This window comes from Ranitomeya imitator, chromosome 9 (genome assembly GCF_032444005.1).
Source record: "Ranitomeya imitator isolate aRanImi1 chromosome 9, aRanImi1.pri, whole genome shotgun sequence".
In the NCBI taxonomy this organism is placed as follows: Eukaryota; Metazoa; Chordata; class Amphibia; order Anura; family Dendrobatidae; genus Ranitomeya; species Ranitomeya imitator.
The window spans coordinates 24,017,225-24,039,838 of NC_091290.1; the positions used below are offsets into that span (position 1 = coordinate 24,017,225).

At 42.2% G+C, this 22,614-nt stretch overlaps 2 protein-coding genes across 3 annotated transcripts in view; one reads left to right on the forward strand and one right to left on the reverse strand.

Annotated features, from left to right (window-relative positions):
- The first annotated feature begins 5,650 nt into the window (after positions 1 to 5,650).
- On the forward strand, positions 5,651 to 16,791 carry CSRP3 (cysteine and glycine rich protein 3). 2 transcript variants are annotated; one of them, XM_069740324.1, is made up of 6 exons: positions 5,651 to 5,715; positions 7,410 to 7,538; positions 15,350 to 15,518; positions 15,754 to 15,886; positions 16,151 to 16,244; positions 16,585 to 16,750. In XM_069740324.1, exons 2-6 carry the CDS (start codon positions 7,427 to 7,429, stop codon positions 16,659 to 16,661), a joined length of 585 nt encoding a protein of 194 aa, XP_069596425.1. In that variant the 5' UTR covers positions 5,651 to 5,715; positions 7,410 to 7,426; the 3' UTR covers positions 16,662 to 16,750. The 2 variants fall into 2 exon arrangements, with proteins under 2 accessions (XP_069596425.1, XP_069596426.1); XM_069740325.1 differs by having other exon boundaries at positions 5,674 to 5,715; positions 7,390 to 7,538; positions 16,585 to 16,791.
- Positions 16,792 to 19,289: 2,498 nt separating this feature from the next.
- Positions 19,290 to 22,614, reverse strand: part of ZDHHC13 (zinc finger DHHC-type palmitoyltransferase 13) — a 54,621-nt gene continuing 51,296 nt past the window's right edge. The window contains exons 16-17 of the mRNA XM_069739970.1: positions 21,137 to 21,234; positions 19,290 to 20,054 (exon numbers count right to left, since the gene is read on the reverse strand). Of these exons, the coding sequence (XP_069596071.1) occupies positions 19,916 to 20,054; positions 21,137 to 21,234 (237 nt within the window). The 3' untranslated portion in view covers positions 19,290 to 19,915. The remainder of the gene's footprint in view (positions 20,055 to 21,136; positions 21,235 to 22,614) is intronic.

The window sequence follows — 22,614 nt, forward strand, 5'->3', positions numbered from 1 at the left end:
TTTTTTTTTTATTTAGCGCTAACATTCCGCAGCGCTTTACAGTTTGCACACATTAACATCGCTGTCCCCGTTGGGGCTCGGCCTTCACAGCATTGGTCATAGGGTTCTACACATAAATAATATTACCCAACACACAGAATGAGCAAAGGACGGCACTAGAGAAGCACAAATCAATATGGAAATATACTCTTTAGAGAACATCCGAGAAATATGCAGGTGGCACGTATGTTCTGGGTATATGGTGCTCAGCACTGATAGGCAATCCAGAGTAAATACGATGAAACAAGAAAGAAAACAGTGCGGCACTCACCCTTATTATATGAAGCTATGAAATCGTGCTCTTTATTGGAGAAAAAAAATCCATTAGGACATCAGGTCAGCGAGAGGGTGCGGAGGTGGAGTGTGGACGACGGCCGTTTCGCACGGTATGTGCTTCAACGGGTCCAGTACTGGACCCGTTGAAGCACATACCGTGCGAAACGGCCGTCGTCCACACTCCACCTCCGCACCCTCTCGCTGACCTGATGTCCTAATGGATTTTTTTCTCCAATAAAGAGCACGATTTCATAGCTTCATATAATAAGGGTGAGTGCCGCACTGTTTTCTTTCTTGTTTCAACATAAATAATATTACAAGATGCGTTCTGATCTCTTTAGATCCATGTTCTTTCTATCCTTTCGTTCACAGACGATGAGGTTTTTCTGTAGGTGTGGACAGTACGATGAGAGCGACGTGACACATCGGACGGAATGTTTGGAGGCGGCCGCGATATGTTACAGCGTCCTTCATGAGGTCAGCTTTCAACACTGACAGCGAGGCAGCAATCGGCTGATAGTGTGACCAAAACGGTAACTTTCCAGGAAGGAAAAAAAAAATAACTTAATACTGGTTATTATACATGCTTTTACAGAACAACAGCGCTTCAGTGGAACTACAAATCCCAGGATGGCCCGACAACCACAGACTGTGCGCTCAGTAAATCATTCTCCCGTCCTGATACTTTGATATATATTATAATGCTAAACTCCACATTGTGTCGCTCACAGAGGCTTGTCTACACTGGGTACAAGTGAAATGTAAGCAGGCATGTTTCTATTCACTGACAGTAAGCAGAGATCAGAATCTATTGGAAATTTATTGTCTTAAGATTTAAATTGTATTATTTTTTTCAATAGAAAATGGTTTAAGAAAAAAAAAAAATCTTTTTCCAGCTGTTGCACTGCTGGTTTGTGCTTACTTTGCTGCACTGAGCATGTGCAGTACATCGACATGTGCACTGCAGCAGTGATGGCAAGAAGTAGGGGACAAGACCGCTGAGACCAGGAATTGGCTGCAGCGATCACGTGAAGGCGCCACACTATAGAAATGTGGGCAGAGGCCACCAAAGCTGGCGCCAGTGTAGCAGAAGAAAGCTGATATTTATTGTTTATTTATAAACATTCCCTGCTGTAAGATAAATATTTTTAACTTGAAAGAAGAGCTGGATTAAGGCTAGAAGGTGCAGACAATGGGGCGGGGGGCTATTTTAGCAATGAGCTCATCCCCCCCCCCCCCCATACTGTATATATAGAATCAGGAGATTGCGGCTCCGTCCTCTGAAGATAATGAGTCTGCTGACAATCTTGGCGCGTTGCTCACAGTCACACTTTGTAATGTCCACTGGGAACTTTTTTATGACACTTGGAACTTTTCAGCTTTTTGATCTTATTCTTTGCTGTGACCCCTTGTTCCTCCCCAGGAGACGTCAATCGAGGTTCACAATATATAACATAAGATTAATCGTTACATTATGGGAAGATATAAAACGAATATATATTGTGCTTCAATTCTTTACCAATTTTAAGATCTGTTTGGACTCCGTGAATGAAAATATTGCTTTATACAACCAGACCTGATTCTTTTTACCTCTTGGTTTGCTACAATGTGTCAGTCCAGTGATCTTTCCCTACACTGACACATTGTTGTAAACGATCAGGAGAGCGGAGATATGTACTGTAAGTCGGGGGACTCTGTCACGTCATTCTAACCCCCCTAAACCGATAACGTGTGCAAGTTAAAAGAACCCAAGTTAATCCACAACTTCATTAAACGGAATTGCTGCAGAGAGGTCCACTTTAGTATGTATAGGTAAATTATCCTGGAAGTGCTCTGGGCGGGACAGAGCACTTCCCCATTCATTAGCTCCATTCTTCGCCTAAGGGTTCGCTCACACTTGCGAATGCAATCCGATGAAATATTGGATTGCATTAGTATCAATTGAATCCTATACTTCTGTTCTCAACGACATTTGATTTCAGGAATCTCATGCGCACATATACGGTAGTTTTTTTTTCCTGACTAAATTGGAAATCTGCAGCGTGTCACTTCTATCAGTGTTTTTTTTTTCCGACTAGAAAGTACAAAAACGATGCAAAAAAAAAAAAAAAAAGTTACAGGTAGCAGGCTTTTTTTTGTTGTTGTTTGCAGCAATTTTGGCGAATAAATCTAACTTTATTAAACATTTACTGTAGACAAATCGCACGTTTTACGTAGAAAAAAAAACTAAGCCAAATCTACGTTTTCAACGTAGAGTTTTTATTGCCAAGAGAGCAGATTCTGGCTGAAAAAAAAAAAAGCTACACGTGAACATGGCCTTATTTGAAAATGTTTTCATTGTCCAAATTTGCAAGGAATAAATAAGCAGCATGTGTATGAGATTTCAGAAAATTCATTTATTTTATTACTACTGTAAAATGTTACTTTTTTTTTCCCGGAGTAAAAATGCCACGTGTGAACGTTCCCTTAGTGTCACGGTATTTTTGGCAATTGCAATATCATATTCAGGCGCTGAGGATGGACAATGCCAAGTGTCCGCCCGTTTGGCCTGTTTCTTCATGCCCTGGCGTTGACCATTTGATCTCTCTGATATTTTACAGTTCATGGAGACTGTGCTGCTCCAGTGAACGTAGTTTCCTGAAATCGTTGAAGTCACCGAGAAACGCGAAACCCCTGATGATGTGGACGGAGCCTCAGTTTTTCCTTGGCCGCAGGGCAGGTTCTGGAATATCAATAAAGATTACAAGTGGAAAATCCAGAGAATGACTCCTGAATGCTGGAGCTACAGCTGCTGCCATATTGTCATCCCCAGTGAAGCGTGCGGCCCTAAGTGAACAAGAGGGGCCAAACGTCAGTAAATTTACCAACAGTCAGTAAAAAGAAGAAAGTCAAAGCCGTATGAGAAAACAGCATAAATGCAACCAATCAGTGGCTGGAGATTCGTGACACTGTAACGTATGGTGGCAAAAGATCTCTGAGCCAGTGACACTTTGAAGTGGACAACCCCTTTAATTGAGGAGTAAATCTGATTTGCGCTATAATAATAATTTTATTTATATAGCGCCATTATATTCCGCAGCACTTTACAAATTATAGAGGGGACTTGTACAGACAATAGACATTACAACAGAACAGAAATCACAGTTCAAAATAGATACCAAGAGGAATGAGGGCCCTGCTGCTCGCAAGCTACAAACTATGAGGAAAGGGGAGACACGAGAGGTGGATGGTAACAATTGCTTTAGTTATTCGGACCAGCTATAGTGTAAGGCTCAGGTGTTAATATAAAGCTGCATGAACCAGTTAACTGCCTAAGTATGTAGCAGTACAGACACAGAGGGCTATTAACTGCATAAAGTGTATGAGAACATGATGCGAGGAACCGGATTATGGTTTAAGGTTTTGGGTTTTTTTTTGAATGGGCCACACAGGGATCATTAGGTTAATACATTGAGGCTGTAGGCCAATCTGAACAAATGACTTTTTAGGGCACGCTTAAAACTGTGGGGGATTGGGGATTAACCGTATTAACCTAGGTAGTGCATTCCAAAGAATCGGCGCAGCACGTGTAAAGTCTTGGAGACGGGAGTGGGAGGTTCTGATTATTGAGGATGCTAACCTGAGGTCATTAGTGGAGTGGAGGGCACGGGAAGGGTGGTAGACTGAGACCAGGGAGGAGATGTAGGGTGGTGCTGAGCCATGGAGTGCTTTGTGGATGAGGGTAGTAGTTTTGTACTGGATTCTGGAGTGGATGGGTAACCAGTGTAATGACTGGCACAGGGTAGAGGCATCGGTATAACGGTTGGTGAGGAATATGATCCTGGCAGCAGCATTCAGGACAGATTGGAGCGGGGAGAGTTTGGTAAGAGGGAGGCCGATTAGTAGAGAGTTACAATAGTCCAGACGAGAATGAATAAGTGAAACAGTAAGAATTTTCTAGAAATGTTTTTGAGATGCAGCTCAGAAGAGCGAGCCAGTGATCAGATGTGGGGGTGAATGAAAGCTCGGAATCAAGTATGATTCCAAGGCAGCGGGCGCTATAATTTATGGCAATTTCAAAATCCTAGTAAATCTGTTAAAACTGGTCAAAATGGACTCACCACCCCACTTATACCACCCACTCCCCCAGGCAGCGGTGTACCTCTAATAGCAGCACACCATGCGGCCGCTATGGGGAGTGTATTATACTATATGGAGGGCTATGGGGAGTGTATTATACTATATGGAGGGCTATGGGTGTGCATTATACTGTATGGATAACTATGGGGTGTGCATTATACTATATGGAGGTCTATGGGGAGTGCATTATACTGTATGGAGGATTATGGGGAGTGCATTATACTATATGGAGGTCTATGGGGAGTGTATTATACTGTATGGAGGACTATGGGAAGTGCATTATATTATATGGAGGTTTATGGGGAGTGTATTATACTGTATGGAGGACTATGGGGAGTGCATTATATTATATGGAGGTCTATGGGGAGTGTATTATACAATATGGAGGGCTACGGGGCACATTATACTATATGGGGTGTGTATAATGCTATGTGGAGGACTATGGGGTGAGTTATACCGAACAAGCAAAATGCTGCCTATTCGAGTGATTGTATGGTTTATGCTGGAACACAAATCCTTGTTCTCAGCAGCACATTGTCCGGTGAAAACTGCAGATGTGCTGCATATAACATGATACTGTATGGGGACAGATTGGTCTAATAGTGATCGTTCTCTGGACATCATTCTTCTTCAGCCGGTGTAATGAGGCCGGGAAACAAGCGTCGAACGACTTCAATACTGTCGATTACTCTCATTTAACTGTCTGAAATCAGAGCATGTAAATACAACAGAAATATTTCTGTGTGATGGTGCACTATGTCAGCATTTGGGGCCTCACTTTAAACTTTTGACCAGGGCCCCTCTTTTTCTAAAATCGGCCCTATTACACATTATTAGACTCCTATAACTTTACTAACACCCCATCTTTATGAGCAATCGCCCTCCTCACGCTTGTGCCACACCATTACGAAGTATTTGGCAGGGTCTCGCATCCAGGGGCTGTCATGTGCATTAACTCCTTCCCTGCTGCAAGGATTCCAATAAAGCTTTGTGCTTTTTTTTTGGGAAGGTGTGGGGAGTACGAAGGGGCCCCCTACTGGAAATCTTTGCCCCAGACTGTGAAATTCCAGAAGTCATTGTTATCCAGCTCCCTCTCTTGCAGAGTTAGGAAAAGATCCAGGGATTGATCAGCGGCTATTTTTGGCAGCCTGATTTCAGAAATGTTCTTCTCCATCAATCATCACCCCAGGAAAGATCTTTCTGGGGAATTTAAAGGGTCCAGGAATCTGTCCAGACCTCATAGTGCCTGAGATATCTCCAGAGGACTCATTTGCGGAGCTGGTGAGTGTCATGAGGGTGATGCCTGTGTCTTGTACATTTTGGATCTGAGTGCTTGTACTTCTTTCTGGACCATTCACCCATACATATCATCCTGCATTATTATATTTTGTTTCTTTCTTGTTCCCATCTTAAGTTTATCATTTTTTAATTTCTAGCTAAAATAATGATTATAATGAGTTAAATCCTCCTACCGTTTTGTGCATACAGCTCCTATGCACAACCATGTGTTTCTATAGTTTTAGTGTGATCTTTCAGACATACCACTTTCCATATGTTCCCTGTTTGGCAATATATATTAGGTGAGTAACTGAAGACTGCAGGATTGGCATCTTGTCAATCACACAAGTCTGCATAGAAGCTAAAGCGGACATTTTCTTATCAAGATTATTTTACAGTGCTTAATTTCTTAAGCTTTTTTTTTTTTTTTACATATTGGCGTAGCTAAATATTATTGAAAACGTGTGCACGCCTTTAAATATTTTTGTCATCAGATAACATATTTAGAAATGCAGATTGTTGTATTGTTATATACTTAAAATAATGTCTGTATCTAGATGTGATCTAGGTGTAATTAGATACAACGGGGCACTTTTCTTAATGGCGTCGTTCAAAAAGGATTTGTCCACAATTTACACCAAATGTCGCACGGATAAGTTTAAAAGAGACAAGTAACTGTAAACAAACAATAATTGTGCTGATAAATTGTACTTTTTATTTTTTTGCTTTTGCACCATCTTTTTTAAAATCAGGCATCCTTGCAGCAGAATAAGTGCCTGTGCACACGTTGCAGATTTGTTGCATTTTTTTTTTTTTCCGCTCAAATTTGTCACAGGATTTGTCCTGATGCCAGCAAAGTGAATAAGAATCCAGAAGTCTCATGCACACGTTGCTTATTTTTGATGTGACGTCAATTCTTTCAGCGTTTACTCTGCAGATTTCACTCATTCTAATGAAAGGGATTGTTTGTCATTTTTTTTAATCTCGTTTTTTTGTATAGTATCAGTTATAATAAAAGTTTATTTTCTATATGGGAGTGCGCCCATCTATTGGGCAGTCCTTTTTCTCCTCGTTCTCTTAATTATAACAACTTTTAGATATCTGCAACTTTTTGTGTCTGAAGCAAAAATGAATCCAAACCGCAATTGGTAAAATAGTCATAGGATTTGTATCGGTTTTATCACATTGACATGTATTGTTAAACTAAGGGCTCACTCAGACGTCCAATTTTCTTGGAAATGAGAAAAACTAACCAATTATTTTGATAAGTATTTGAGAAAGTTCAGTCCGAGTATCATCACTTTTTCTTGTATCGTGAGGAAAAAAAAAAATGTTTCTTCATCTTGTCCTTGAAAATCGGACTGTCCGATGGTGTCAGATTTTTTATTTTTATGGACCCTTTGACTTGCATTGCCAATTTTGATCAGACCCTTGGATCAAAACCGGACATGTCTCCACAATTTTCCGCACACTGCTTGCTGCTCAATAATCACGGACGTGTGAATGACTCCAGACTATCGCAGATACGAGTGCGATCAGCGAAAACCACCGATAACACGCATACGTAACAAATCGGAATGAGCCCTTAAGTAGTAAAAAGATTCATCGCAATAACCAGCCTGCTGCTTGTCGATTGTTTCACGTAATGTTACTTTTTCTTTATTAAATATAACGAAGACGTTGTATACTCGTTCCAGACGGGTATTGTTGGACAATGCCAAATCTGGGTGGAGGTGCCAAGTGTGGAGCTTGTGGGAAGACGGTTTACCATGCAGAGGAGATCCAGTGCAATGGACGCAGCTTCCACAAACCGTGCTTCATATGCAGTGAGTACATAACAAGAAGCCAAATGAACTTCGCAAGAAATTAGTGAACCCAGGGGATGATTCTGCTTACTATTTTTTTTAAATCCTCATAAAAGGTGTTAATGTCTCAGGGTCTACAGCAGGGGGTAAAATCCAGGTTTAGATGGTATCTAACATAGTAACATAGTTAGTAAGGCCGAAAAAAGACATTTGTCCATCCAGTTCAGCCTATATTCCATCATAATAAATCCCCAGATCTACGTCCTTCTACAGAACCTAATAATTGTATGATACAATATTGTTCTGCTCCAGGAAGACATCCAGGCCTCTCTTGAACCCCTCGACTGAGTTCGCCATCACCACCTCCTCAGGCAAGCAATTCCAGATTCTCACTGCCCTAACAGTAAAGAATCCTCTTCTATGTTGGTGGAAAAACGTTCTCTCCTCCAGACGCAAAGAATGCCCCCTTGTGCCCGTCGCCTTCCTTGGTATAAACAGATCCTCAGCGAGATATTTGTATTGTCCCCTTATATACTTATACATGGTTATTAGATCGCCCCTCAGTCGTCTTTTTTCTAGACTAAATAATCCTAATTTCGCTAATCTATCTGGGTATTGTAGTTCTCCCATCCCCTTTATTAATTTTGTTGCCCTCCTTTGTACTCTCTCTAGTTCCATTATATCCTTCCTGAGCACCGGTGCCCAAAACTGGACACAGTACTCCATGTGCGGTCTAACTAGGGATTTGTACAGAGGCAGTATAATGCTCTCATCATGTGTATCCAGACCTCTTTTAATGCACCCCATGATCCTGTTTGCCTTGGCAGCTGCTGCCTGGCACTGGCTGCTCCAGGTAAGTTTATCATTAACTAGGATCCCCAAGTCCTTCTCCCTGTCAGATTTACCCAGTGGTTTCCCATTCAGTGTGTAATGGTGACATTGATTCCTTCTTCCCATGTGTATAACCTTACATTTATCATTGTTAAACCTCATCTGCCACCTTTCAGCCCAAGTTTCCAACTTATCCAGATCCATCTGTAGCAGAATACTATCTTCTCTTGTATTAACTGCTTTACATAGTTTTGTATCATCTGCAAATATCGATATTTTACTGTGTAAACCTTCTACCAGATCATTAATGAATATGTTGAAGAGAACAGGTCCCAATACTGACCCCTGCGGTACCCCACTGGTCACAGCGACCCAGTTAGAGACTATACCATTTATAACCACCCTCTGCTTTCTATCACTAAGCCAGTTACTAACCCATTTACACACAATTTCCCCCAGACCAAGCATTCTCATTTTGTGTACCAACCTCTTGTGCGGCACGGTATCAAACGCTTTGGAAAAATCGAGATATACCACGTCCAATGACTCACCGTGGTCCAGCCTATAGCTTACCTCTTCATAAAAACTGATTAGATTGGTTTGACAGGAGCGATTTCTCATAAACCCATGCGGATATGGAGTTAAACAGTTATTCTCATTGAGATAATCCAGAATAACATCCCTCAGAAACCCTTCAAATATTTTACCAACAATAGAGGTTAGACTTACTGGCCTATAATTTCCAGGTTCACTTTTAGAGCCCTTTTTGAATATTGGCACCACATTTGCTATGCGCCAATCCTGCGGAACAGACCCTGTCGCTATAGAGTCCCTAAAAATAAGAAATAATGGTTTATCTATTACATTACTTAGTTCTCTTAGTACTCGTGGGTGTATGCCATCCGGACCCGGAGATTTATCTATTTTAATCTTATTTAGCCGGTTTCGCACCTCTTCTTGGGTTAGATTGGTGACCCTTAATATAGGGTTTTCATTGTTTCTTGGGATTTCACCTAGCATTTCATTTTCCACCGTGAATACCGTGGAGAAGAAGTTGTTTAATATGTTAGCTTTTTCCTCGTCATCTACAACCATTCTTTCCTCACTATTTTTTAAGGGGCCTACATTTTCAGTTTTTATTCTTTTACTATTGATATAGTTGAAGAACAGTTTGGGATTAGTTTTACTTTCCTTAGCAATGTGCTTCTCTGTTTCCTTTTTGGCAGCTTTAATTAGTTTTTTAGATAAAGTATTTTTCTCCCTATAGTTTTTTAGAGCTTCAATGGTGCCATCCTGCTTTAGTAGTGCAAATGCTTTCTTTTTACTGTTAATTGCCTGTCTTACTTCTTTGTTTAGCCACATTGGGTTTTTCCTATTTCTAGTCCTTTTATTCCCACAAGGTATAAACCGCTTACACTGCCTATTTAGGATGTTCTTAAACATTTCCCATTTATTATCTGTATTCTTATTTCTGAGGATATTGTCCCAGTCTACCAGATTAAGGGCATCTCTAAGCTGGTCAAACTTTGCCTTCCTAAAGTTCAGTGTTTTTGTGACTCCCTGACAAGTCCCCCTAGTGAAAGACAGGTGAAACTGTACAATATTGTGGTCGCTATTTCCTAGATGCCCGACCACCTGCAGATTTGTTATTCTGTCAGGTCTATTAGATAGTATTAGGTCTAAAAGTGCTGCTCCTCTGGTTGGATTCTGCACCAATTGTGAAAGATAATTTTTCTTGGTTATTAGCAGAAACCTGTTGCCTTTATGGGTTTCACAGGTTTCTGTTTCCCAGTTAATATCCGGGTAAAGTCCCCCATAACCAGGACCTCATTATGGGTTGCAGCTTCATCTATCTGCTTTAGAAGTAGACTTTCCATGGTTTCTGTTATATTTGGGGGTTTGTAACAGACCCCAATGAGAATTTTGTTACCATTTTTCCCTCCATGAATTTCTACCCATATGGACTCGACATCCTCATTTCCTTCGCTAATATCCTCCCTTAAAGTGGACTTTAGACAAGACTTTACATAGACAAACCCCTCCTCCTCTCCGATTTTTACGATCCTTTCTAAACAGACTGTAACCCTGTAAGTTAACTGCCCAGTCATAGCTTTCATCTAACCATGTCTCGGTTATTCCCACTATGTCAAAGTTACCTGTAGATATTTCTGCTTCTAGTTCTTCCATCTTGTTTGTTTGTCAGGCTTCTGGCGTTTGCGAGCATGCAGTTTAGAGGATTTTGTTTTGTTCCAATCTCCTCGCTGTGGATTGTTTTAGAAATGTTCTTACCTCCCTTCTGAGTATGTTTTCCTGGATCTTCTTTGTTCAAGTCTAATGTTTTTCTTCCCGTCCCCTCTTCTTCTAGTTTAACGCCCTCCTGATGAGTGTAGCGAGTCTTCTGGCGAATGTGTGTTTCCCAGGTTTGTTGAGGTGTAGTCCGTCTCTGGCGAGGAGTCCATCGTACAAGTAATTCACACCGTGGTCCAGGAATCCGAATCCTTGTCTGCACCATCTTCTTAGCCAGTTGTTTGCATCAAGGATCCTGTTCCATCTCCTGGTGCCATGCCCGTCTACTGGAAGGATAGAAGAAAAAACTACCTGTGCATCCAGTTCCTTTACTTTCTTCCCCAACTCTTCAAAGTCTTTGCAGATTGTCGGTAGGTCCTTCCTTGCCGTGTCATTGGTGCCAACATGTATCAGAAGAAATGGGTGGACGTCCTTGGAGTTGAAGAGCTTTGGTATCCTATCGGTCACATCCTTGATCATCGCACCTGGAAGGCAGCATACTTCTCTTGCAGTTATGTCCGGTCTGCAGATGGCTGCTTCTGTGCCTCTCAGTAGTGAGTCTCCCACCACCACCACTCTTCGTTGCTTCTTGGCTGTACTTTTTGCTGTCACTTGTTGCTGTGTGCCCTTTTCTTTTTTGCTTGCTGGTATTGCTTCATCCTTAGGTGTGCCATCTTCATCCTCTACAAAGATTTGATATCGGTTCTTCAGTTGTGTGGTTGGTGATTTCTCCATGGTCTTCTTGCTTCTTTTGGTCACATGCTTCCACTCATCTGCTTTTGGAGGTTCTCTGACACTTTTTTCACCTTCTGTGACCAGTAGAGATGCTTCTGTTCTGTCTAGAAAGTCTTCATTCTCTTTGATGAGTTTCAAAGTTGCTATTCTTTCTTCCAGACCCCGCACCTTTTCTTCTAAAAGGGCCACTAGTCTACACTTCTGACAGGTGAAATTTAATTCTTCTTCTGGTCGATCTGTGAACATGTAGCACATGCTGCAGCTCACCATGTAGGTTGTCACATCTGCCATGTTGCTCCTAGATCCTGCTGACTTGCTGTGTGTTTTCCTTCTTGTGTAATCTACTCAGCCAAGCTCTCTTGCATTAATGTCCTACAGGCAAAAATTCGCGCTATTTATTTATCCTAAGAAAGCAGCAAATGTTGCAAAAGGAAAAATAAACAAACACTACTCATCCCTTCTCCCCTAACAATCCAGCACAGCACTCCATCAGTCCTCTCAGTCTTTGTTTACAGTGACCGCTGCAGACAATCAATGGCTTCGTTAGTCTCGTAACTTCACTACTGTTAACACTGAGCTCTGTTGTCAGTATACAGGACATGGCCACAGATTGTTTGCAGTGGTGAAGTTCCGTCTAAGCCTGGAAAGAGATAGAAGACCCTTTTTGCAGGCCCAGATGGAACGATACCGCTGCAATCAGTGACTGTCATGAAATGTCTCCTGGACAAGGAAGAGAGGAGACTTAATGGGGTAAACATGCAGTATTATGGGTTTAGTAGATAACTATGTTATTTTGCACATAACCCCTTTTATTTTGCTTACACAGCAAAGATCAGTGTTTCTAGTGTAGCTGCATGGTCTGTAGGTAGTCTGAAATCTATTTCCTCATCAGTCAGCCATACAAATAGGATCAAAGCCATCCAATCCAAAACCATGTGTGTTCTGTGGGCGCTCGTACTTTTCCCTGCCAGCAGATGTTGGAGAATGAGACAAAAGTGCAGGTGCAGATCTGTAGTGACTACAATCGAAAAGCTGCACTTTGTCACAATAGTTTGGCCAAAAGTTCTCTTTTGTACTCCCATCTTAACGCTGATCCTTCTCCATGCTTTACACTGCAGCTTGCACAGTGAACTATAATATGATCCTGCACTTTTAGCTTCCTCCATCTATTGTGTTTTTCAGCTCCTCGATATTTTTATATGCGGAATGTAACAAGTCTCAGTTATCACTACAATTAAATTTATTCTCTTTTGTCGAATTAAATTCTTCCACACTTTTCCAAGAATAACCGGGGATTATTTATCAAAGTTCCGGACCCCCCGCCCCAGGGTTTACAAATCTGACCGAGCTCCGATATCTTGTGAGTCACCAAGTATTCTGGTTGTGAGGCCAGAAATAACGGCTGACTCTGGACATTATCTCCGGAGCGCTTTGTTCTGGGTTGTGAGATTATCAACTGAGACCTGACTGTGAGACGCAGCTTACTGACATGTTATATTGGGTCTCGTGTAACGTTCGCTGCAAGGACAACAGAAGGTCACAGCGGCTGCAGAGAAAGCCCAAAGTCTTCAATGCTGGTGACTGAAAGGTGCTTTTACACCTAAGGTTAAGTGGTAAAATGCATCCTTCATCATAACCAATGATACACTAATGTCCGTTCTGTATTAAACTCCAGAGCTGCATTTCCAGGTTTTAGAGCAGAAATCTCCATGCACTCACACTGCTTGATCAGTGTCTGCACAGAGCTTTCTAGATTGATTTTAACGTATGAAAGTGTTCTCCCAATTGTACGTGCAAAATAGAGAGCCCCTGCAAATGTAGAAGCTCAGCTAAGCTGTAAGGGGTGTAAGAAAAAATATTTACCATTATATTCTACAGTAAGAAGCAGAATAGTGAGTGCAGCTCTGGGGTATAATACAGGATGTAACTCAGGATCAGTAATGTATGTACACAGTGACTGCACCAGCAGAATAGTGAGTGCAGCTCTGGAGAATAATACGGGATGTAACTCAGGATCAGCAATGTAATGTATGTACACAGTGACTGCACCAGCAGAATAGTGAGTGCAGCTCTGGAGTATAATACAGGATGTAACTCAGGATCAATAATGTAATGTATGTACACAGTGACTGCACCAGCAGAATAGTGAGTGCAGCTCTGGAGTATAATACAGGATGTAACTCAGGATCAATAATGTAATGTATGTACACAGTGACTGCACCAGCAGAATAGTGAGTGCAGCTCTGGAGTATACAGAAAGTAACTCAGAATAAGTAAAGCAATATATGTACACAGTGACTGCACCAGCTTTCTAGATATGGTAAGCTATATATTGCAGCCAATAAGTGCCCCCAGCTTTCACATGCCTTACTACCGATTTATCCACCCACCCAGTGATGGAAACCATAGACCACTGGGCTTCTGTGCTGGATTATTGGAGGACTGGAGAAGGGAGTACTTTTTTTTTTTTTAAAAACTTATGGTGTTGTTTGATTTTTCAAAGAATGAACCCCTCTAATTCCTTGTCAGATTCGTCAACGTAAAATATACATTAGACTGATGTTGAAGGAATAAGGCCTAATGAAGGCCTCTTTCACACTTCCATCTTTCTTTTTCCGTCACAATCCATCGTTTTGTGAAAAAACAGATCCAGCGAATGTTTCTGCTGTATCCGTTTTTTTCTCAGACTTGTATTTGCGACGGATTGTGATGGATGGCCACACGTTTCATCAGTCGTGCACTGGATCCGTTGTAAAATTGCTGTCCGTCGGGCGGAGAGAAAACGCACAGAGGAACGTTTTTACTGTACGTAGGAAAATCGTTCAGCGACGGATCCTGCGCTGTCTGTTGTTGGCTATAATGGACGCAGGATCCGTCGCTGTCAAAAGCAGGAATCCAGTGACTGATGCCATCTTTTGAAACTGAGCATGCGCGGAAGAATTTCCCATTAGGGAAATTCCCTTGCTCTCTCTTTTTACTATTGATGCTGCCTATGCAGCATCAATAGTAACAAGATATATTAAAAAAATGAAGAAAAAAAAATCGTGATATTCTTACCATCTGGAGTCCCCCACGGCCTTCCTGATGCTCATGATGTTGCCGACAGCTCCGGTTCCCAGTGATGCATAGCGAAATGACCGCTACGTCAGAGGTTATTGCTCTCAAGGCATCACTGGGAACGGGAGCTTTCGGCAGCATCGCGAAGGCCGTGGGGGACGCCGGAAGTTAAGAATATCACGATTTTTTATTATTATTTTTAACCTGGGTTATGTTGTGTATGCATTTTCGCTGCAGAAAAACGCGGTAAAGATGCATACACGTGTGCACATAGCCTTGAAGGATCCGTAAAAAAACGGACCCAGTGCACCCATTTTTTACAGTCTGCACAGGATCCGTCTTTTCAACATTTTGACGGATTGTGACTGATTGTATAAAGCGGATTGTATAAACACGCTGCTTAAACACTAAGGGTATGCTCCCACGGTCAGTAAACGCTACGGGAAGGACGCTGCATACATCCACAGCATCCAGATGTTACAGCATGGTGGATGAAATTTCAAGAAATCCAATGTCCACTATGCGTGCAGGGACTTCTCCGGCTTCCCTGCAGAGACGGACATGCAGCAGGTCTTTCCAGACCGCAGCTTGTCTATTTATCTTGTGGAGACGCTCAGTCTCCGCAAGATAAATCTCACCCGTACAATGTATAGGGTGCGGTGATTCCGCACGGTTCAATGAACACATGCAGAATCACCTGCATTCAAAAGCCGGCAGCGCTTTGGACGGAGCGGACATGTGCTGCTTCGAAATCGCTGCCTAAATACTGACTGTGGGGACGCAGCCTTAGATTTAGGACAATTGGATTATTTTTTATATATTGGTAGAAGATCCTTTTGCTTCCAGTAGATTTGACAGATAAGATTGTGGATGATAACTGCCGAAACCTTTGCACCGTGTACAACCTGCATGCTGTGTTGCAGTGGTTTGCAGGAAGGCTCTGGACAGCACCACGGTCGCTGCACATGAATCTGAAATCTACTGCAAGTCCTGTTATGGGAGAAAGTATGGCCCCAAAGGATACGGCTACGGACAAGGTGCCGGCTGTCTGAGTACTGACACGGGAGAGAGATTTGGCATTGAAGTTGCTCAGTAAGTAAAATGTTGTATATCATGCATCATCATTATTACATTTCTTGTTATTTTCAAGATCTCTGCTTGCTGTGAGTGAATGGTAACATTTTAGTTTGAGACTGAAGGCCACTTACTAAAGATAAGTGAATGGATTTGCATAGAACCTGGTCCAGTATACCGAGGAGAAGGAGGAAGTTTGCAGAGCTATCTTGTTGCAGGATGTCCCTGCAGCTAATTCCAAGTGTATTTCCAGGACTCATCCATCCCGCGGCTCGCCCACCACCACGCACTCTTCTAAGTTCGCACAGAAGTTTGGAGCGACGGAAAAATGTCCCAGATGTGGAAAATCAGTCTATGCTGCCGAGAGAGTGATGGGTGGTGGAATGGCAAGTATGAACAGGGTTTATAGGGAGAATCAAAAGTCAGGACCCCCTTGATCGTTACATATCAGTGCAGTAATCCCAGCTTTATTAATGTTGGGGGAATTCCTGAAATCTTTTCACTCCTGGAGAACCCCCTCTTTTTATTTCTGCCCCCAAACTTTTATTGTAGGAGTTGAGATATGCTCCGAGAGATGTCATACATATCTAGAAGGATAATCGCATTTAAGAACCAAAATGGCAACATCTGGATCTTTTATTTCTCCGCAGCCCTGGCATAAAACCTGTTTCCGGTGTGCACTGTGCGGGAAGAGTCTGGACTCCACCACCGTGACAGAGAAGGATGGAGAAATCTACTGTAAAGGTGAGAGGACTGGGGAGATTTCAGTACTAATGAGGGAGAAGGAGGATTGAGGAGATTTCAGTACTAATGAGGGACAAGGAGGAGTTTAGGTCCATTTGATGCACCATTAGGAAAAAATCTAAAATCATACTGTTTTCACACCAGAAATTTCACCCTCAAGAGCATTGAACCCGTGACTCTTAAGATGTGAAAACTACAACTCCTATCATTCCCTGACAGGCATTTCACGACTGGTAGAGCTACAAGTTGCAGTCTACGTTCCTGGGAAAACCTCCGAGTAGAACAAGCTCATAATTGGCATTATAGATGATCACAATAATGATTTCTTTTCTCTCCCCAGTTTGTTATGCCAAAAACTTTGGTCCAAAAGGAATAGGATTTGGGGGGCTCACGCAGGTGGATCAGAAAGAAGGCTGAAAGAAATGTTTTCTAAGATCATGCCAATTACTTGAAGCCGTTAAAGTCTGGAAAGACTCCTTTGGATTGCATAGTACGGACTGGATCGGTTCTGGAATGTTAAATAATAAAGAAAGTTTTGGAAACTTTTGAAAAAGTTTTTTTTCTTTCAAAGAAAGGATGAAGCAACAAGTTATGTTTGTTTTTTAAATAAATCTTCAATATATTAATAGGAGATAGAAACTACACTGTCCAAATCTTTGACAGTCTAAGCCCGGATACTGGCTTCCCAATATTGGTTACGGACTTCCTTTAAACATTGAAAATATATTTTGGTGCAGTTTTACTTTTTTTGTTATGCTACATCAACAAGTGACAGTTTGTCATTGCAGAGTGGCTCTATATAAAGCCACAAGGACGAGCATCTTCTTGCCCACCCCAAATCTCCTAAAGATGTGACCTCTATTCTTCTAGAGTCCAAGCTTCTATTTTTCATGCTGTGATTAGCAAGCAAAATACACAAACATTTAGAAAAATCCATTGCACCTAATTATACCATAATAGACAGCTGTTAACTTTTTAGAGGTCTTTTTGTGACTAGTTTCCAAAATTTCATGCCACACATATCTCTATACAGTAGGTACATGAAAAATACAAAAAAAAAAAAAATAATATTAAATGAAGAAAAAGTTAAATTCTAAGAAATGACTTATCACTTCACATTTAATATACATAGTGCATAGCATGAAATAACAGACTACACCTGACGTTTCCACCACCAAAAGCAGGAGTCTGGATTAGCAATCCTCTGGGATATTGGCTAGTTCTAGGAAAACATCACCAGCTTATCAAAATCCAGTGGCTCTAAGATGAGTGTAGGGATTGTCATGGTGCCGGATTACTGCGGTACCCCCAATCCGATAGTCACATTACAGCCGTGTATCTAAGAGGCCATTTACATGGCATGATCACTTCTTTCACCATAACCCTGCAGTGTAAAACAGGCTGCCGATCACCCGAGAATGAGCTAAACGTTCGCTCGTCAGAGACAACAGCGGCCTATGTGCGGTGAACGATCAATTACTGATGATTCAGGGCGCAACAGAATAAGGCTTGGTTCCCATTGCGTTAATGGGAAAGCGCTAAAGGACAGCGTTGCACGGCGAAATTAACGCCGTGCAACACGTCCGTTAGCGCGCCCATTCACGGCAATGGGAACGCGCAGCACTAGTGTGTGCCATGTTCGGCACGCGCTAGCGACGCGCCGGTGTTTCCTGGCGCGCCGCGGACGCTGCTCGCAGCGTCCGAGGCGCGCCCGCGGTCCGTTTCCCGCTCTCGCAGATCGGGGATCTGCGAGAGCGGGGACGTTACCGCGACCCCGGGACGCGGCCACATTAAAAACATTGTGTTAGCGCAACGCGCTAGCGCTAAACGGGTTGCACTAACGCAATGTGACCCTAGCCTAATGAACGTCCGCTGATCAGCAAATAACCGAATGACGGTCGTTTAATGCAGGTGTTTAACACACAGATCTAACAAGAGGTGCAGCAATACCTGAAAATACCGGTCAAGTCCTGTGTCTCCATACTTCACCAATTTTAAGATCTCTGCTTGCTGTAGTCAGTGAATGGAAACATTCCCGTTTACATTCAGGAAGATTAAAAAAAAAAAATTCTTATTTCGGTATGCCATTTTGACCCAGCTGTGTTAAGCGAGCGCTTTATTTTTTTTTTAACGTAAATGGGTATGCGCATCTCCAAGATCTAATTCCAATATGTAGTAGATGTAATAATAATAGCAAATACCTCCAATTAGAAATGTAGTGTAGTTCTTCTAATTAGCTATGTTGCTTACCCCATGTGCAGGGCATTAGGTATCCATGGTAACGACCACTAATATGGATAAGTGAGCTACTGCAATGTCCTTCACATAGGGTAAGCGACATAGGGAATCAGATGAACTATACAAAAATTTATAATTGAAGGTATTTCCTAATATGCAACATAGCAAATGAGAAGAACTATACTAAGTTTATAATTGGAGGTATTTGCGAATATTATTACTACACCTACTACATATTGGGATAGGATCTTGGAGACGGGAATACCTCTTTAATGCCAGTAAGCAGAAATATTTAAAAAAAAGGTAGAAGCTAAAGAAAAAAATTTTGGAGAAAAAAAAATTATATAAAACACAAGCAAATATTGAAAAAGAAGACAAAGTTTTAATGCGCCAAAGACAGAAGAGCTGCAGAGGTCATCTGCTAAACCAATTCTAAAATATATTTGGTTTTTTTTGTTTGCTATTTTCCACCTGAAAGTGTGCATTTAAGGATATGCAAAAAGGAAGACACTTTATTGCAAAAAATCACGTATGCCCTTTCCTAAAGGGAAGAAAGAATTGGTGAAGGAGATTTTTATCTATAACATAGTGTCAGTAATTAAATAGTTGCCTGTGAAAAATCAACTACTCACCTGTTAGTTTCCCCACCCCTTCAGCGTTGTGACTCCAGTGGTCCCCGCCGGTCTCACTTTACTTTGCCGTACATTCATATGACCAATGCAACTGCTCGTTGGCCTCAGCGGCGATGCTTTTACGCATATCACGTGATCGGGGCAGCAAATTAAACAGAGACATGTGGGAAAAAAATCACCAGAATTTTTCTTTTATTTATATATCCTGGACAACCCTTTCTTACAGCCAAAAGAAAAAAGCAATGCTGCTTGTGTTTGGGTTGCCCTACCTGTCTGCTCCTTGGCCTCTGCTGTCTGCAACAGGAGATAATTGTCAGAACGCTAATGAAATAGGGCACCCAGAAACTAAAATGTTAATATTTATGTACAACTGCCCCTTCTTACTCCTTTAGGAGAAATTGGTCCTCTTTTACAACCACCTTTCCTTCTTCTTCGATAAGCCGATGGAAAGATACAAAAGCGTCAGCGGAGTCTGGAAATGAAGTGCGCTCTATTTTGTGGTTTTTTTTTGTTTTTATACAAAATTTGTAAAAGGTGAACATGAGCAAGGAACTGATATATATACTGTATATATACACGGAAAGGTAAGAACTTTAGCAGAGTCCTGGACTATCCAGGTCAGTCAGAAACTTTTATAGGATATGTCTTGAAAACGTCCAGTCTATAAACAGACAAAGGTCCTGCCGATCCCTCCGGTGGGTGGGCTATACAAGGGTCCCCCAGGTGTTACCGTCCTAGAACGTCACCCCAGGACGGTGGTATCTAGTAGGCACTGGATGGATTCTAGGTCACAGAGTACCTCTAGACAGACTGGGCGCCCCTCATCATGGACGCCTGGAAGATGTTGTGGTATTGCTGTGTCCAGTCTACGGGATTGGTTTTGATTAATCCGAAGCACTGACAGCGAAAGAAATCTGCCAGATTCTGGATGCAGCCATGGCTGGAAAACAGAAAATTCAGGTCATCAATCCACCTTACTACTGAACAGGAGGAGCCATAAGATGGCACAGGTTATGTATTGCTATGGAAGCGGTTAACTAAACGATAAATCCACATCCACAGATGCTAAAAATGATATTCTGCTTCGATAGTGGAAATCAAGAGCAAAAATGGTCGATCTAGGTAGCAAATACAGCGCACACAGCGACAGAACAAGCAGCATGTATAAAATATTAAAGCACTCCTCCATTAAAGGATTTATATATTGCAATCATATTATACATCACTGTGTACTTACAATTGCTCATTTTGCCTTTCTACCCAGCTCATTCTTCTCTTTTCTCTGCTCTATGTAGAAACAGGAAGTCTCTTGTCACTATATTTATCATCCCCCTGTTCAACACCTGACCCAGCTTCTCCCTCCTCCCAGGGACTTTTGCAGTGACTCATGACTTATGCAGACAAAATTGTCCTCCTGTTACTACATAGAGCTTACAAGGATTCAGTTAGTCAATTTTTAACCACCTGATGTCATAGACCTAATGGAAGAGAGAAGAATTAGCTGGGTAGAAAGGCAAAGTGAGCAACTATAAGTACGCAGTGTCATATAATATGAGGACTGCAATATAATAAGAGGAAAAAAAATGTTGAAATCGGTCAGCATAGCTGCTGCAAAAAGGCATCCCATGTGCCATAAGAAAAAACGATTCAGGGAAAACATTGCATGCAGTCTTCGGCTTCAAAAATTATGTGTGTATGCCGGCATCTAAAAAAAGACGCTGTGTGCACGTGCTCTAAAAACTGCTTTAAAAATCATCACTCTCAGCAAAACATCATCCTGTGTAAACAAGTAATGTGCTGCCATAAACAAGACGTCCCAAGTGGAAAGAATGATAGTATTAATGATCTTTTTATGTGCATGAACGTGTAGTTGGCTTATCTAAACAGGCCATTAAATGATCGTAGCTCGGCGTGTATGTAGCCAATCAATGGTTATTTAACAGGCTAAATGCAGCCATTGTGCCTTGTCATGTGTCTCCAATGACTAGACACATGTGAACTGGATGCACAGAGAACACTTACTTAAAGGGAGATCTCCGCAGCGGCACTTGGTGCTTACTGTATCGGTTCTGCACTTGGAGATTGAATCTTTCTTGAGTTGTTAGACCCAGAAACATGATCTACAAAAAGAAAGACAAATGTGAAGTTCATCAATTGTTTAATGCATTAAATATGTTCCGTTCTTTGGCGTCAAGATCTTTCCTCCTCTCCTTCCATCAGATTCTTCGGTAAGGTTATGTGCGCACGTTGAGTATTTGCTTGCAGAAGTTTCTGCATCTCTTGGCAGGAAAAACGATGCGGAAAAAACGCGCGTTTTTTGTGCGCACTTTTGTACAGCAATGAATTTTTTTTTTTTACCTAAATAAAGATATTTAAAAAAAGGTTTTGCGATGTAATTTCTTGGTTTAACACCACCCTTTTTATGCTGATGAAGTGTGGCATCAGGGTAATGGGACTAGGGCTTGGTGTCAGCAGCTGTCATTGACACCTAGCTCTAGGCTTAGTAATGAAAAGGTGTCAGCCCAACACCCTCATTACTAGGCCAGTAATGTGACGCCCCAGGGTCCTGGTTGTCACAGTGACATTGCTTTCTTCATGGGGAGAGTGATGTCACGCTTGGAAGTGATGGAGGATTCCTTTTGACAGGTAATCAGCACATACAACACCTTTCTGACTCCAGGCCAGAAGGGGGAGCTCTGCACCCGACTTCAAGGGAGCTGCTTTCTCTGGTCGGGAGGAGGAGTTAGTTGCTAGGCAGTTAGGGAGAGTTAGACAGTTGATGCCAGACAGCAGACTGGAGCAGTCTGAGGCAGAAGGACGGGTGAGGTGCCGTACAGCCTGAGGTGCTGTAGCTCCTAGATAGCGAGATACAAAAGGAAGAACAGCCTTTAGCCGACGTGCCGAAAAGCGATGCACAGGAGAGTGACAACAAGGGAGAATAGCTCCGACTGGGCTACCTCCCTGACAGAGCGCAGATACCAGTAACCAGAAGACCGAGGTTGTGTCGTACTCTATGAGGCACAGCAGAAACCGGTAGGACAGCTAGACTACACGTAACCTGTCCGCCCTAACACCCAAGAGACACAGTGACACAGAGCCCGGGTCATGATAGAGACCCTGTAAAAAGGCTCGTCACCGGTCATACGGGTTTGTGTCCCACTTCAATAAAGGACAGACCAGAGATAACAGAGGATTATTATTATAGGACCTTGCTAAGAAGCCATAGGCAGTAAGGGACTATAATACCACCGCCCTAAGAGGAAGGCTTTTAACTCCATCTGGTAAAGCTGGACTCTGAACTCGCTTCCAAGCCGGCCGGAACCTGCCTGTACCTGTGATCTGGTGCCCTGGACTGTGGCTACCTGCTAAACCAGGTAAAAAGACTGCACAATTGCGTTCCTTGTTCTTTACTGCACCACTCACCATCTTCCATCTACTCACCGGGAGCCCTGGGGACCTACTTCACCTGTGGGAAGTTATAGTATCTGGCTGCCATAACA